The sequence below is a fragment of the Mustela erminea genome, chromosome 6, assembly GCF_009829155.1.
Source record: "Mustela erminea isolate mMusErm1 chromosome 6, mMusErm1.Pri, whole genome shotgun sequence".
NCBI classification, from domain to species: domain Eukaryota; kingdom Metazoa; phylum Chordata; class Mammalia; order Carnivora; family Mustelidae; genus Mustela; species Mustela erminea.
Window position 1 is genome coordinate 47,415,217 of NC_045619.1, and position 15,996 is coordinate 47,431,212.

At 48.6% G+C, this 15,996-nt stretch overlaps 1 protein-coding gene and 2 long non-coding RNA genes across 6 annotated transcripts in view; 1 reads left to right on the forward strand and 2 right to left on the reverse strand.

Annotated features, from left to right (window-relative positions):
• The window catches only part of BEST3 (bestrophin 3), a 72,550-nt gene extending 69,702 nt beyond the window's left edge, over nt 1-2,848 (forward strand). For all 4 annotated transcript variants that reach the window (XM_032347051.1, XM_032347050.1, XM_032347052.1 and 1 more), the window contains one exon: nt 342-2,848. In XM_032347051.1, coding sequence (XP_032202942.1) covers nt 342-1,284 — 943 coding nt within the window. In that variant the 3' untranslated portion in view covers nt 1,285-2,848. The remainder of the gene's footprint in view (nt 1-341) is intronic.
• On the reverse strand, nt 1,103-7,426 carry LOC116593163. Its single transcript, XR_004286785.1, has 3 exons — nt 7,252-7,426; nt 5,977-6,054; nt 1,103-1,185 (listed from the first exon to the last, which is right to left on the reverse strand). It is a non-coding gene; the product is annotated as an uncharacterized LOC116593163 (long non-coding RNA).
• Nucleotides 7,427-7,637: 211 nt separating this feature from the next.
• Nucleotides 7,638-9,626, reverse strand: LOC116593161. The gene is made up of 3 exons (XR_004286783.1): nt 9,396-9,626; nt 8,272-9,255; nt 7,638-8,181 (listed from the first exon to the last, which is right to left on the reverse strand). It is a non-coding gene; the product is annotated as an uncharacterized LOC116593161 (long non-coding RNA).
• Nucleotides 9,627-15,996: the final 6,370 nt, after the last annotated feature.

Consider the following 15,996-nt stretch of genomic DNA (forward strand, 5'->3'; position numbering starts at 1 on the left):
TGATGTCATCACTTAACATTTAATGGAATGCGTGCTTGCACATTCTTGTATGTGTGGGTTTTATTTTTTTATATTCCTCAGTTATTTCTGATGCAGTAAATAGCAATAGCCATAACCCACATAAACAAATCTCTCTGGGGTATTCAATAGTGCTTCAGAGTTTAAAAAGGTCCTGGGACCAAAAGTTCTGAGAATCTCTACTAGACTCTCTCAGGTTAAAATCCCCTCCATTTCCAGATCTGGAATGCAAACATTCCAGACTCTCCTTAATTCTGAGACACCTCCCGGAAGGTTGGGGTCCCAAAGCCGAGTTGCCTGCATTGTGTCGTTGTGTGTTTCAGACTGTCCGGATCCGACTTCCCTGGTGAGGACTGGCTGTGGAATTACGAGAAGCATGGCCACCGCCATTCCATGATTAGGAGAGTCAAGAGATTCCTGAGCGCCCACGAGCACCCCTCCAGCCCCCAGAGAAGAAGCTACAGCCGGCAGGCCAGTGACAGCTCCATGTTCTTTCCCCCAAGCGGTGATGTCAGCCCAGCCAGGGATCTGTTGGATGTGCCCTCCAGAAGCTACCACCGTGTCCCAGGCACCCCGAACCAGACCTGCTCCCCAGAGGGGAGCATCAAGATGTACTCCAGCCTGGGGGAGCTGTCCACCATCAGGGAGACCAGCCGAACGAGCACTTTGCAGAGCCTGAGTCCACAGTCCAGTGTGAGGGTCTCCCCCACCAAAATGCCGCAGGTGCCTGAGGTACTGATCACAGTGGCCGAGGCATCAGTGCCTGCGTCCGATGGCTCCACAGCCTCTATCCAGAGTGCAGAGTTTACTGGGGTGGAGCCAAGCGGGACTGGACAGCAGAAAGTCCCCGTGGGATTGATTCCTTGCCCCTCAGAGAAAAGGACACCTCCGAGGGACCCCAGTCCCCAGACTAGTTCTGCCAAAGATGAAAGAAATGTCCTCACATTTATCTCTGGGGAAGACCCTAATGATGACAAGTTCCTGAAAAGGTGGAGCCTCCCGGGGTTCCTGGAGTCCAGCTACACCTCCCCAGTGGACCTCCGCCCAGATCCCATGAGCCCTGAGCCCATTCTCTTACCTGACACAGAAACATCTTCAGAGACCAGTGGAATCAACATCGTGGCTGGCTCTCGAGCCTCTCCTGATATGCTGTATTTAATGGAAAACCTGGACACCAAGGAAACAGATATCATAGATTTTAACAACGAGCCAGCTGAGGAACCACCCAAAGGAAGACCAGAACCTCTAGGACCGGGTTCTAGCTGAGGTTCTTACTTCCAGCATTAGTTCCAGAACTTACCTAAGGACTGGTCAACTTTTTTAAAAAGCCTTCATACTATATAAGCTACTTAAAACTAAAGGGCATTATGATCCTAGTTCCTGAGAACTGAGAAAATCAAATACATTCACATCATCTGTTACAAGGTGACTTTCACAGAAGTCACACAGACCACAGCGACCTATCGTAACCAAACAAGGAATCTTAATAATATATCTATGGCTTATAATTCAGAGATTATGTTACCTTTGGAAAGGATCTTGTAGCCCATAGTCCCCCAGTTTTGCCCCCAGACAGACAAAGTTTGCTCTCCTCCCCACTTTTTCTCTTTTCTTCAACTCCTCAGTCATAAAGAGAGGGATAAGGGTCACACAATGCTGCAAAAGCTCCTTCCTAATACGGACTCGTTGAGGCTTTCTAACCATCTCACTACCACGTTCTCGAACTACGATCACTTCTTGATTCTTAAGCTTCGCAGCATTACAACCTCCACCTCCTTTCCATTTCTTTTTCTCTGTTTTCTTTTTATTCTCTCATCCTTTTGTCTTTCCCTTCTACTCTGTCCCACCTTTCAGGTTGTACTATTTTCTGTTGCAAACTCTGCTCCTTACTTTTTGCCATGGTTTGCAGATGATGAGGCCTTGGCAGCACCTCCCACAGGGCAATCAAAGATGTCCACAAGTCCAACCTGACTCACTCGAGCCTTCCAGTGGAAGGGGGACGGGGGCTGATGGCAGCCATGGCCATTCTTTCTGTACCCACCCCCTGGTCTTGAACACTGGAGAAATCGGAAGCCAAGAGGACAAGGAATCTCATAAGCAAATGCTTATGGAACCAAAGAATAACAAGGCTTGAGTGTATTTAACACGAACTCTTAAGCTAAAATCCCAGTCATGTCACAACATGGGACCAGTTACTGCGTCTGCCAGGTTGTTTGGCATGAGGTAAGATATTGGAGCTGGGAGGTTAAGGGGGTCCAGGACGGCACGATGGGGACAGGACATTGACCAGTTCCCTCCAAGGAGTTGTTGGGGGCGGCAGTAGGTTGGGGCCTCTGACTTCGTGTGGAGAAGGCCATGTCTTAGGAGTGCTGCTCTCACTATCTCTGTCGTATGGCAAAGCTTGACTACATATGACTTAATAAATAAAATAACCCTGATTGCTACCACTTATCGAGTACACATGGGTCCAGGCAGCAGCCTGTAAAGTTCACCGAGAATCTCACTAATCCCCACAGGAATTCTATGGGTCAGTATACTATTCTCTCCATTTTAAAGATGAAGAAAACAGAGTCTTTGGAAAAGCAAAATAGCGTGACTTATAACACACAGCCAGAAAGGGGTAGAGCTCAGATTCAAACCCAGGTTTACCTGACTCAAGAGCCCACCCTCTTAACCTGGGCGCGCCCTCACTGTGTCAAGCCATGTGTGAGGCCCTAAATCAGCCAGCCGTGCGCCCATAGTTCTGGAGGATGCCCCAAGGAAGCCATGCCCTAACTCCTCTAGCCTTGGCAGGCCCTCTGACTGGGTCCTTCCTGCTTGAGTCTACCTGGTCTTTTTTTTTTTTTTTTTTAAGACTTTATTTATTTGAGAGAGAATGAGAGTGGGGGATGGGCAGAGGGAGAGGGAGAGAATCCCAAGCATACTTCAAACTCAGCATGGAGCCCAATGCAGGGCTCGATCCCATGACCCCGAGACCATGCCCTGAGCCACTCACGCGGCTCATGAGACACTCAACTGACTGAGCCTTCCGGGTGTCCCTACCCGGTCTTTTATATACGCATACAGGAGGGCATTGCTCCCACTTTGAGCCCAGCCATCATCCGCTTCATTTTTCTGACAGAAGAAAGCAGTCAGAACCCTTCTCCCCAACCACTCCCAACATGCAATGTTATAATTAGCACATTTTTACAAGACACTGCATCCAACTGGGCCACCCAAGCTGCATGACAGCAGTGACATTTACTTTAACTGGATTTTCTCCAAAGACTGAAAGGAAATAATATTGGGAGAAATACTATACATCGATGGTTCTCTATGTGGGTCAAGAGGGTTAGCACCAGGGAAGGGACTGATATTCCCAAAGGGTTGTAAGGGCTATGCGATCAAGCCCCGATATAAACGCAGCTGAGAGGCAGCCCTAACCCTCCCCCAGCCTCTAATTGCTTTTTTTTTTTTTTTTGGCTATTTCAATTTAAGTTGAAATTCTCTTCTCTTTGGCTTTATCTATTGCTCAAATTCAAACAAGTTTCTACCTAGCTGCTTTCAAAATATAAGTAATTTTTGTTCATATATCCAAGGTGATAAATGACACACAAACAGAATGTATGACTCCAGGTGTCCACTCTCCCGGACTAGGGAAGTGTTCATTCATCTCTGCTTCCATCCATCACTTACGCACCTTTGTCCAGAGAACTATTTAATTTCCTCAGTACTTCATCAGACTCTGAGGGGGCCTCCTGTTTCCTCCTTGCGCTGAAAGCTGAATAATGACTCATTCAATGAGCCCATGTGGTTGAATTCAGCAATAAATTCAAGCTAGCAATTGCCCAGATCAGATGAAGAAATCTCTATTCATTCTAAAACGGGTTTTTACCCAACATAGACCAAAGCTGGAAAAAGAAAAAAAAGAATTTCTTCTCTGGTACCTGATTTCATTGCCTGCGTAGCCCATTTTCTCCTGAGCTCTGGAAACTTCTACCCCCTGCATAAATGGTCACCTGGCCTGCTGGCTTAGTCTTTTTGGCTCGTCCAACCCCTAGAATAGGCTCTCCCATGCGTCGGATGCAGTCCTCAAAGCCAGAGAGTGCCACGAGGCCAAGCCCCCTTTACCCCCTTCTCTCTCAGCCCACAGGAGCTAGCCATGTCCTGTCCACAAATCAGGGAAGGTAAAGGCCGGTGGAACTTCTTCTCTGTCATCCAAGAGTTCAGGGATGACCCCTGATGCCCCCCACAAAACTAAGAAGGCTGTTCTCTCCCCTCTTTAACTATCACGTGAACAGCTGGGTTCAGCTAAGCCATGGAAAGCACAGTTTAAATGGAATGGAGAAACGTAAAATTGTCCATTTGTTTAAAGACTCATGCATCCTCTTTTTTTTTTTTTTTTAAGATTTTTTATTTATTTGTTTGTCAGAGAGAGAGAGCACCAGCGAGCACAAGCAGGGTGAGCGGCAGGCCCTCCGCTCAGAGGAGAGCCCAAGTGCGGGACTTGATCCCAGGACCCTGGGATCATAACCTGAGCCAAAGGCAGACGCTTCACCGACTGAGCCACCCAGGCATCCCCTCACATGTTCTCATTTTCAGGGCCTTCGCTCTCTAGCTTCTTCTCCAGAGAAATTGATTCAGTCCTCAATCATTTTTCTAAAATCCTCTCACTGTAACATCTACTTTCTGAGAATCCGCTGAGCCCAGGCAGCCATGTGGTGTAATGGAATAAGGAGTACAAAACCCGCCTGTGACTTCTGCCCCTGTAGCTCTATGAACTTGAACGAGCCCCTGTCCTTATGCCTCTCGCAGTCTCATCTGTGACATGGGCTCTTCTCAGCACCATCTCACTGGTCTTTGGGAGGGGTTGAGGGGGCTTATGAGAAAAGGCTGGGAGTCCCAGGCAGCAATGTCTTGATGGGCTGGGCTGAACTTGATGACCCCATGATTCTGCAGGAAAAAGGACTTGCCCCTTTCCACTTTGGCCATTTGCTTGTTGAGGTCCCTTTATTCTCAAGGATTCTAATCTCTTTCATTCAAGAAACTTGTCAGTTCTCTTTTGGCTTCATTTTTTTTTTCTTTCCTACACTTCCCAGCATCTCCCCCGTCTTCCTTCTCTCTAGTGTTTTGTCATTCCTTCACTTCTGGCCAGACTTATCACCATGGTGATGAGTGCCTCCCCCACCCAGTCTCTGCACCAATCTCCTCAGCCAAAATGTGGAACTTGGAACCATTAATTGCTCCTGTTCTTTCCACTATAATTCTAGAGGATTTCGCACTCCTGGTTTGAAGTCAGAGGACTGCCTTAGGGCAGTTAATCTCCCTAAACCTGGTTCTTTTTGGAATTAAATCTGGGTATTTTGGAATAAGCACCGCAACTGTAAAAACTCTGAAGCAAGAGCCAAATTCAAATCTGATTCCACCTGCCCTTCCCTCATCAAATCATCAAGTACGTGACACAACAAACATTTTCTGAAGTGCTGGGTGGGGGGGGAGGGGTATTAACAGTCATAACCAAGGATTTTCTTCATTTCATCTTATCGTACTATCTCACAGAGATCCTCAGTCCTTTCACATGCATTCTGTTTTTCTTAGTTCTACCAACCCTAATTTGGGGGACAGTTTTCCCACCAAAAAGGCCACTGAGTCAAAAGAACCAATTCGAGAATGCCCGCCTTGTCCTCCTATTGCAAATCCTAGAGAATCCAGAAGGATCCCAACCCACTGGCACACTGGCACCCACTCTTCCCAGCCTCCCTTCACACCTCTGTGGGGCACGCGCCTGTGGTCAATGCAAACAGGAAACAAAGGCACTGACCCGGGAACGCAGCGGCCCAAGAACCACAGTGGCCCTCATGACTCAGTTAACTCGCACCAAGGGTTTCCGTTTTTGTGCGGTGGTTGCTTTATTTCTGAATTAATTCAGGAAATGGGCCCCAACCTTTTTGCCACAGGTAGATGTGGCTGGATGGTTACCTGGACCCGTCTTCTCGAGCTTCTGGTTTTAAACTTTTACCGAACAGAGTCAGCAAACAGACTGCAGCATCTTATACCCTGAAACAAGGAAGAACATTTCTCAAACAGATCGTGTACAGAAATGCCGGTGCGTGCAAGCTAGTGGTTCTCCACTGGAGGTGATTTTGTCCCCCCGCCCCAGAGGTATTTGGCAATCTCTGGAGATGTTTGGGGTTGTCACACTGGGGGGCACGACTGGCCAGGGATGTTGCTAAACTAGACATCCTACACTGGACAGGACAGACCACCACAACAGCTAGCCGACCACAAATACCGCGGTCGGGAACCCTGACTGGGGCCAATAGGAAGGTTAAAATGAGACAACCATTGGGGAGACTAACGAAGAGAGATGAAGAAGAGTGAGGACTAGGGAACAGCAGATGAACTCAGCCACTGGCTGAACTCCAGCAGTGAGCTCCAGCGGCAAGCTGGGCACAACTTCTCCCTGACGCTGAAGGAGCCAATAGGCCAAATCCAGAAAAAGTGGGTACGAACCCAGAGTTTTGCCCTGAGAGAATTCTCTGGATGGCTCTTCACCAGGAAGAGTGGCCAAATGCCATTGCTAGCCTGGCGGTGTGGCTCACAGAATGGGTGGTGACAATATAGTCTACCAAACATTACATAAGAACGTGCGCCAATGCACTGCTAGATAATGGAGAGTTTCAGCCTTTATCTACGTCTCCCTGAGGATCAAACAAATAAGCCATATCTTCTAGAGATATAATTTGGCATTTTACTTTGTATAGAAGGGATATTTTTCAGTAGAGAATTGTTACAATGAGTAGGATATCTACCTCCTCCCCACAGGCCAAGCGACATCACGGATTTCCCAGCGTTCCCAGGAGAATAACATCAGAGACTTAGCATCATCCTGGATGATGTCACCAGCCTTTTATTATGACTTTTATTCACAGTCACTCGTGAAGCAACTGCTGTGTCAACCGCGAAGCTGGGCGGGTGGAAGTGGGTGGGAGTTAGGACTCTCCGACTCCCACATCATCTGTCCTTCTCTTCCTGTTTGTATGTTTGTTTCATCCCCAATCCTGCTCACCTCTGAACTATTTTAATTTGTTTAATGTAAAGCCCTTTGTTTGCAAATGTTCTTACACAACCTCCATCTGGGTGCAAGTTTTAACTTAGGTGAATATTTTTATGTTCTAGGTCTCATCTGTTTCTTCATGTGTTTATTTACTCCCTACAATGTTTTTAAGGTCCCCCCCCAAGCGCCCTGTGTACCTCCCATCTGTTGCTTCTAACTCCGGCATCTTCTGAGATGTCTTCTTTCTCACTCATCTATTCCCTGTTGCCTCCCTCCCTTCCACGGTAAGCTCCTCCTCCAAAGGCTTCCTTTATGGTCCCCATACCTGGGAGTCACAGTCACTGAGTCACAGAGTCTGGATATACTAACCTGAGTCCCTCCTGCCAAACACGCTCCAGAACCACAGCGCTGGCTGGCCCTCCCCAACCCATGGTTTCTCCCCTCCATCTTCTCCCTGCCCCATGCTCGGCACTACCTATGTTTTGCATTTTTCCAGTCTAACAAGCGTAAAGTGACACCTACTCCTTGTTTAATTGACATTTACCTGCTCATTAAGTATTACTGATCACTGTATGACATTTACCTGATTTACTAATGACGTTAAGCATCCCTTTATATACTTCTTAATTCTTTTGGGACTTCTCTTTTGGATTTCCTTTTCAAATTCTTTGCCCTTTTATTTAAGGCGTTTCTATGTTTTTCTTGTTGACTTTCAGGAGTTCCTTCTATATTCTAGAACAATAGGAGACAGTCTAAAACAATGGTTTTAGACATTGCAACAATCTTTGTAACCCTTTGAGTGTCTATTAAAAGTGTCTGCCCTGTTGTTATATGTTGACTAGAAATCCTTAATTTTAACATAATCAAGTTCATCAAGGTTTTGTTTTGTTTTGTTTTTAATGCTTTTGCAGTTTTGGATAAGAAATCCTTCAGGCCCCCGATGTCAGGATGCTCTCCCACTCTCTTAGATTTTCCTATGAATCTTTACAGTGGTGTGTAGGTGTCCAGTTTTATTTTCCTCCATAGATTGAGGCAGGTCCCCCCATCGCCTCCTGCTAAGCGAGCAGTCTATAAAGTTCCATGTACTTCCTGTAAGACAGATACACTGGTCTGAAGGAAAGTGGCATCTGAGAGAGAAGAAAGATGGGGTGTGAACAGGAGAAGAGAAAGCTGAGTTCAACTCCATCAAACTCCAATTCCTCCCCACTAATACAAACCGTTTCCAAAATGCACCCCCTCCTGTTGTCTTTTGACTAGTGATTTGCCCATTGGAACGCCTGAAGCATGCAAACTCCTGTTATACTCGACCGCATAGAAACCCACGAGATCTAAGCCATGTCCTCCATCAGGCCGAGACCGAACTGTGAGAGCCACGCCTGACACGCGAGGAGCGCCCGCCTAGGTCTGTGCTGCAAGGATAGCTCAGGCTCCCGCCATGCTCAAAGGCAGGCAGATGGGATCCCAGAGGCGATCCCTGTCCAGCTGGGGACCCGCCGAGGGGCAGATGTTACAGCCGGGACCTGCGGGGCTTTCCACCGTTGTCTTCACCCTCCTGGAACAGGCTCTCCTCCAAGATGGGTGGATCCGGGGTGTTCATAGCCACCCTCAGCCCCGTCCTGAGGCCCACGTGTAAAGCCACAGACCTAGAATTCCTTAAATACTCTGTCTCCTCAACAGAAGCCACATGTCATCTGCGGTTCTGCTGAAACCCTTCCACTGACTTTCAGCGTTCCGGCACGTGGGCTTCTGGGGAAACAGCCTGATAAAGTGGTCGCTCCGTGAGAGGTTCTCCGTGGTCATTTCCACTCTACCGGTGTTCTCATTAGTGCTGACTTGGGCGCCTCGCCGCTGCATACACTCGCTGCGAGGGGGTCATTACCCAAGGATCGGGGCAGGGGCATCCCAGAAGCCCAGCGAAGGGAAAGCGCAAGGGCAGAAGCACTTAAAACAGTTCCACGGTCTGAACCCGAGCTGGATATATGACCTAGGTCCGCAGCGGAAACTTGTGGCCGGTGGCCTGAGTCTGAGTTCCTCCCAGCTCTTGCTTGTCCAGGATTGTCCAGCGAGCCACAGTCTCCGCCACCGCCTACCGCCCTAGCTGGGCCTGCTTCACTTGGTTTGGCCCTGGGGGGTGACCTGAAACGGCTGCTCTTTTACCAAAACATCCACAGCTCCACGGAGACCTCAACCACCGTGAGCTCCTAATCCGTGCCAAGAGGGAAAGGGGAAGAAGATGGAAAGTTAGTGGTGGCAGGTCCTCGGCCTATGTATTACTATAAACTCCAGCAGCCCCTAGCTACCACCCGCACATGATAAACCTGTACTCCGTCCTCCTCCTGACCTGCTTCTCCGGGAGAGCTGGACAGGCTTGGTGTTCTCCCTGGCTCACTGACAGGGCATATCATTCTGGACACAGGGACTCTGGCACTAGCTGGCCACGCCTGACCAGGCTCCGTTGGCAGCAGGCCCTGCACGGATGTCAGATCCAGACAACCCAGGAACAGCATGTCATTTGTGTGTCGTTCCCACTGGAGAAACTCTAGCTGCTGTTCATAGTAGCCGGCGGGCTGGCTGTCTCTTGCCATGGGGGGAGGGGGGCTGCCTGGAGTCCTCCTGCTATTTCCAGCCATTGACCTCAGTCTGAGGTCAGCTCCCGAGCCAGTGGCGTGGAACACGGGGTAACAGGGGCAGCTCCACAGAGAGGGCGGAGAAAAGGATATGTAATTTCTAAAGATTTGTATGTATTCATTTGACAAAGAGAACCTGCACAAAGCAGGCAGAGCAGCAGGCAGAGGGCAAGGGCAGACAGCCTGGCCTGGAGCTCCATCCCAGGACCCTGGGATCAAGACCTGAGCCAAAGGCAGATGCTCAACTGACTGAGCCACCCAGGCACACCAAGGATATCTAATTTTTTTTTTTTTTTAACTTTTAAAAGCTAAGTTCACCCCTGTAAGGAAAAAGGCAGGTCTCCCTACTGGTAGAAGAATAAACAATGAAGCCCTAGTTGGTAAGCCCTGGTGGTGTGGGGAAGAAACCTCTAACAGCCATAAGGACCCTTCCTCAGAACATACTACAAGGGACGCTCAGAGAGCTTGTGGGAGGCCCTGCGGAGATGGAGAACAATGAGGAAGAAGCCCAGCATCAGATTGGAAAGGAGCCTCTCCTTCTGTCCCGTCAACATTTAGGGTTGGAGTCTGGCCCTGCCAGCCACCAGGGGGGTTCTCTGCAGCTGCCTGACCTCTGTTACTTGAGGCCACCCCTGTGCATGGCTTTTGCAAACCCCACTCTGCTGTTAGCCCACCAAGCAGGCAGTGCCATTCTGTTGCAAATGACACTGCGAAGATCCACAGGGAGACCTGCAATCCGCTGGCATCCAAGCACATCCCTCAGGGACTCCAGGACCCCCAGTGAGCAGATGGGGGGTCTGCAACCCCCCCGCAACCCAGCGCTTGCACCTTTCCCCTGTCAGTGTCAGCAGACACACCCGCTCCTGCCGATCCCCAGGGAAGGTGATGGGAGACAAATCAGTGGTCTTCCGCAGGGCCCAGGGCACCAGAGGCACAGGGGGGCAGAGGGAGCTCTTGCTTCTGCTTTATTTTCCCCTCAGAAAACTCAGCTTCAAATACGGCCTAATCACCCTTTGTCAAGTAGAGAACATAAACGGGAAGAAGGTGAACTTTGGGACACGCAGTGTGTGGGCTCGAATTCTGGACCCACCACTGCTCGTACAAAGTTACTTAACCTTTCTGTGATTTGGTTTCCTCGGAGATAAAATGGGGATCATCGTAATGATTATTGTTATTATTTGTGTTAAATGAGTTGGTACAGAAAAAACTCGGAGTATGTTGTGTGTCATATATTAAGCACATGATAAATGTTTGCTGCCATTATTGTTTCCTCCTAGTATTAAACAGGATGGTGAATAAGGGCTCTGATTCTGATTCTCTGAATAAGGTTCTGGTCAGGCCCAAACACTTGCTAGCTATGTGACCTAGGTTAACTTATCTGACCTGCTCTAGCTTCTGTTTCAACAACTACAAAATGGCATCAATGCCCGTATCTTCCTCCCTGGGCTGTTTTAAAAGTCAGATGAAATAATGGATGTAAAGCAATTAACACAGGACCTGATGGAAAGTTATGGCTTCATAATTGTTAACTGTCTTTATTATCATTTAATGAAGTGGGCCTGACTTTAGAGCAAAAGTAAGATTTGAGAATGTTCAAGGTCTTTTCCCTGAAGGTATAGAAAGGACTCCTTTCCGGAGTCAAAGATCGAAGTACATAACTTCTTCAATTTCCTGCCTTCAACTGAGTTGACAAAAGCCTATAGCAAACTCCACTTGACAGAGGCAAAGGCCCAAGAGGGGAAGGAAAGGTGGAGGTGTTTCTCCAGCAGCGAGGCCCAGACCTGCCTCCAGGTGGCAGCATTTTAGCATGTTGAACTTCAGGAAACCCCACCCTAGTCAGACCCTCCGGTTTCATCCACCTAAACCAAGGGTCATGGTGATGTTTATCTGTGAGAGCGGCTGAAGGTTCTCAGACACACTAGAAATTGCCTCTGGGGGGGGAAGTGTGGGACATAGAAGGGCCTGGAGAGTAAGTAGGGTCACATCTAGGATGTGCAGGGTTCCTCTCTGTATTAATCATTTGAGTCACCCCAAATCAGTGTGCCCCTTTCTGGAGTCCCAATCTTATGCCAAAAAGAAGAAGGAAAAAAAAATTACACTCACCCCAGGAGTGACCATTGGCCAGGCAGGTCCTTCCTGAAACCAGGTTCTGGTCACCAGGGTGCAGGACACCCCCATCAGTCTCAGGTCACCCTGCCTGGATGGCACTGCCGGCCCCCTGTCACCCCAGTCCCACCACCAGAGAGGGCCTTGAACATGAGAAACCGGAGGAAGGCATTCCAAAGCACGGAAGGGCTTTGGGTGGGAAGGAGGCTTACTGGGAGCTGGGGTTGTTGGTCTAAGATGAAAAAGGAGAAAATAAAGGAAGTGTGGGGTGGTGTGGGAGAAAACGGAAAAAGGCAAAAATGAGGAGGGGTATCCCACATAATCTCCCAAGCCTACTCAGTAACCCAAGTGCCTTATGTGGCCTGCCCCCTCCTTATTCTGAACAGCAGGCTAAACACGCCCTCCTGTAATCCAAAGGTATTACCAGATTGGAACTAAGGACAGCCCAGTCACACATAATTTGTTTCTGAAAACTTTGGTTCACATTTCAAATCTCTTTTAAATAGGTTGTTTACCAAAGAGAAAAAATCTAAGAAATTGGGAGCTAAGAGTCTTACCGAGAGGGAAAACAAAGATGAGCTTGTTGTCTGAGATCAGGGAGGTGGTTCCGCTAGCCCCTCCAGGCTCGGTGCCTGGGGACATTAGTCAGAGTGGGAAGGTAGATCAGGATGGAGACAGAGAAGACAAGGCTGCCCCAGTAAAAAAAAAAAAAAAGTCTGGGGGCGCCTGGGTGGCTCAGTGGGTTGGAGCCTCTGCCTTCGGCTCAGGTCATGATCCCAGCGTCCTGGGATCAAGCCCCACATCGGGCTCTCTGCTCGGCGGGGAGCCTGCTTGCTCCTCTCTTTCTGCCTGCCTCTCTGCCTCCTTCTGATCTCTGTCTGCCAAATAAATAAATAAAATCTTAAAAAAAAAAAAGTGTCAGCTGTCACCATATTTGGGGGACCCTCAGATCCAACTGCTCCTCTCTCCTTGAATGGATGGGACACTAAGGAATAGAGTCTCTTCATCGACAGGACACTGAGGAACAGACCTCCGAGGCTGCTGATACCCCACAGGCACCAGGCTGGTGACAGAAAGGCATCCACGCTGGGTCTCTCTATCACTGATCCTGGAAACTGGATCCTAGAAATCCAGTTACTAGGAACGCGGGGTGGGAAAGGAATTCTGGTGTCGCCTAGTTCAGGACCCCACTGCATGACAGAATCCTCTCTACAGTAGCATTGCCAAGATTCTTCCAGCCAGAACCCTCCAGTGAAAGGCAGTTCGCCCCTCCCAAGGTGACCCTTTCATGCTCCACCACCGTGCTCGGTAGATGGCCCTCACCACACTGAGCCAAAAGCTGCCTCCTGCCAGCCGGATCTCACCATTCCCATATCCCCTCTGGGTCCATACCTAATTTGTCCATCCTTCTCCACGGTGAGGACCACAGACACTTGAACGCCATTATGCTGTGTCTCTAGAAGCCTCCCACACACATGTGCACTCTTGCACACGTGAACACACACACACACTCACCTTTCCTTGAAAGCGAATCTTGCCAGATAATCTTTACATTTCCTGATCCCTCACCATCCTTCTCTCTCTCTACACTGAAGTGTCATAATTTCACATGGCCCTACTCAAATGTGCACCCAGAAGCAAGTATAATACTATAATTTTTTTGTGTTTTTTTTCCTACCAGTGCACAGTGAAGCAGCACAATCCACTTGTTACAGACGTTTGGCTTCTATCCATATAGCCCCATAATGGCGGAGAGAAGGGATCAAGCCTGCTCTGCTCACTGCTGTGACCCCTCCCCAGAGGTTAGACCACTGTCTGGCCCTAGGTGGACACGCAAGAAATATTTGTTTAGCAAATGTATGACATTTTGAGAGTATGGGCTCACTTTTGTTTTTGTTGTAGTAGTTGTTGGTGGTGGTGGTGGTTAGTAGTCAGGAAGAACAGTTTTATTTTGGGTATGCTTAACCTTATCCAAGTAGACACATCAAATGACAGCTGGCTATCAGACAAGTTTAGAGATTAGAGGAGAGGTCAGGGCTGGAGAGAGAGATTGGAGTCACCAGCTCAGAGACTGTGGCCCTCTTTCCACTTGGCCTCCCAGAGCCAGTGACCAGGAGAACACCAGTCTCCCCAGGAGATTCCAGTCCTGAAGGCAGAAAGCTTGCCCTCTTTGCCGAACTGAACTCCACAGGAAATATCGGAATCCTTCGCATACGCATTTCTGTGAGCAGCACGGTCAGTTTTTTGTTACTGCTTGAGAAGGTCAGCCCTGCCAGCTGTAACACAAATTTTCATCTCAACACATGGCTGGGAATTTAGAGACCAATGAGCAAGGCAGAGGCACTTGTGTGCTGTCTCCTCACATCCCTCCACCTAGGACAGGCACACAATTGTGGAATCCTGGTGTCCGGACCTCCCGTGGACTCCCGGGGCCAGGAGTGCCCTCTGCTGGTCACAGGAACACTGATGCTCCTGAGAATAACTAATGACATCAGGAGCCAATTAGTGATCGTGATGACTACCACTTCTCACGAGCATTTACCATGAGCCAGATTTGTAAGGAAAATTTTACCCAGCTAATGCCATTTAATGCTCATCCTAACCTTACCAAGCTCACTATTTTCCTATTTCACAAATGAGGAAATTGTTCAGGGCACTCAGATGATTTTTCTCCAAGTCCCAAAGAGGAAGGTTGGCTGGTTGGCTGGTCTGCTCCTGGCCATCCTTTTCAAATGCCTCAAGATAGACATAAGCCATCGCAGAAGGAAAGAGGGAATTTAAACTAAATAAATAAACATGTATGTTTTTCCTTGTAAAAGTAAATACATTATTTTCTGGGAAAATGGAAAGAAAAATACATTGCCACACATCAGAACAACTCTTAGCATTTTAACATGCTTCTTTTCGAATCTTTTTTTTTTTTTCTCCTATCCATCTTTCTTTTCATGACTGAAATCAAGGTCTAGTGCAAATTCTTCACTAAAGAAGATTCTTAAAGATTTCCTTTCTTCAAGAATTTTTGTTCTCAAGGGGTGCCTGGGTGGCTCAGTGGGTTAAAGCTTCTGCCTTCGGCTCAGGTCATGATCCCAGGGTCGTGGGATTGAGCTCCACATCGGGCTCTCTGCTCAGCGGGGAGCCTGCTTCCCCTTCTCTCTGCCTGCCTCCTGTCTACTTGTGATCTCTGTCAAATAAATAAATAAAATCTGAAAAAGAAAAAAGAAAAGAATTTTTGTTCTCTGATGAAGTTTTCATATTTCCTAGTCAAAGCAACAGGTATCTACTAGGACCTCCAGGAAGAATCTGACCTAGAGCTCCTTGCCAGGAGTTCTGCAATATCCCAGCCTGTGCAAGCATACTTCCCAGACACCCAGGGGTGCTACGGAGACTGAGCGTGGGAAACCTCAAGGCAGGTCACACGGCCAGTCAGCCAAGTGCGCTGCCCACAGGGCAGGTGCTGAGGGCGAACTTCGGGGGCTGGAGCCTGGTTCACTCCCAGCAGAGGTTAGCACAGAGGCTCTGAGCCAGGGGAGCCCCGAGGCAGCCACCTTCAGGGCTTGGGATTCTTGGCGAGTTTCCTTTTGGCCACCAAAGGGACGTGGCCTTGTGGCAGCCCTCTCTGTGAATCTGTTTCACTTTTCTGCACTGTTTCCTGGAAAGCGGCTCTTCTTGCCAGAAGTCTCTGTGCCTCTCTCTGCCTTGGAAAGAAGCTGTTCCTCTCCAGCGCAGTCCCTGTGGAGCTGTGGCATCTTCAGTCAGACTCCCAACTCTGCCCCTGAACCAGCTCAACGAGCTGAGCATAGCTGAACTTCTCAGACCCGTTTCCTCGTCTGGAAGATCAGGGTAACTGTTCAGATTCCCCAAGAGGAGTGAGGAGAGGTCAATGGACATTTATCTGAGTACTGCGCACATATCAAAGCTTAAGAAATGGTGTATTCTCTAGGTAGGTGGCTCCTTGAAGAAACGTGGAGAGCAGTTGTCTGTACAGAGGCAGCTGGAGACCACTCCTCATTCATTTGGAATATCCAAATTCCTACATCCTCTTAGTTCTATGCAAATGCCAGGGAAATGGACATCTTGCTGGAATCTTCCCTGCTCCTCCTCCCCATTCTCTCCTCTTCCCTCGACCATTTCCCAATAACACAGGAAGGACTCTACCGGGGGTAATACTCAAATTATGTAAAAACTCAGACTGAAGAAGTATGACACCAA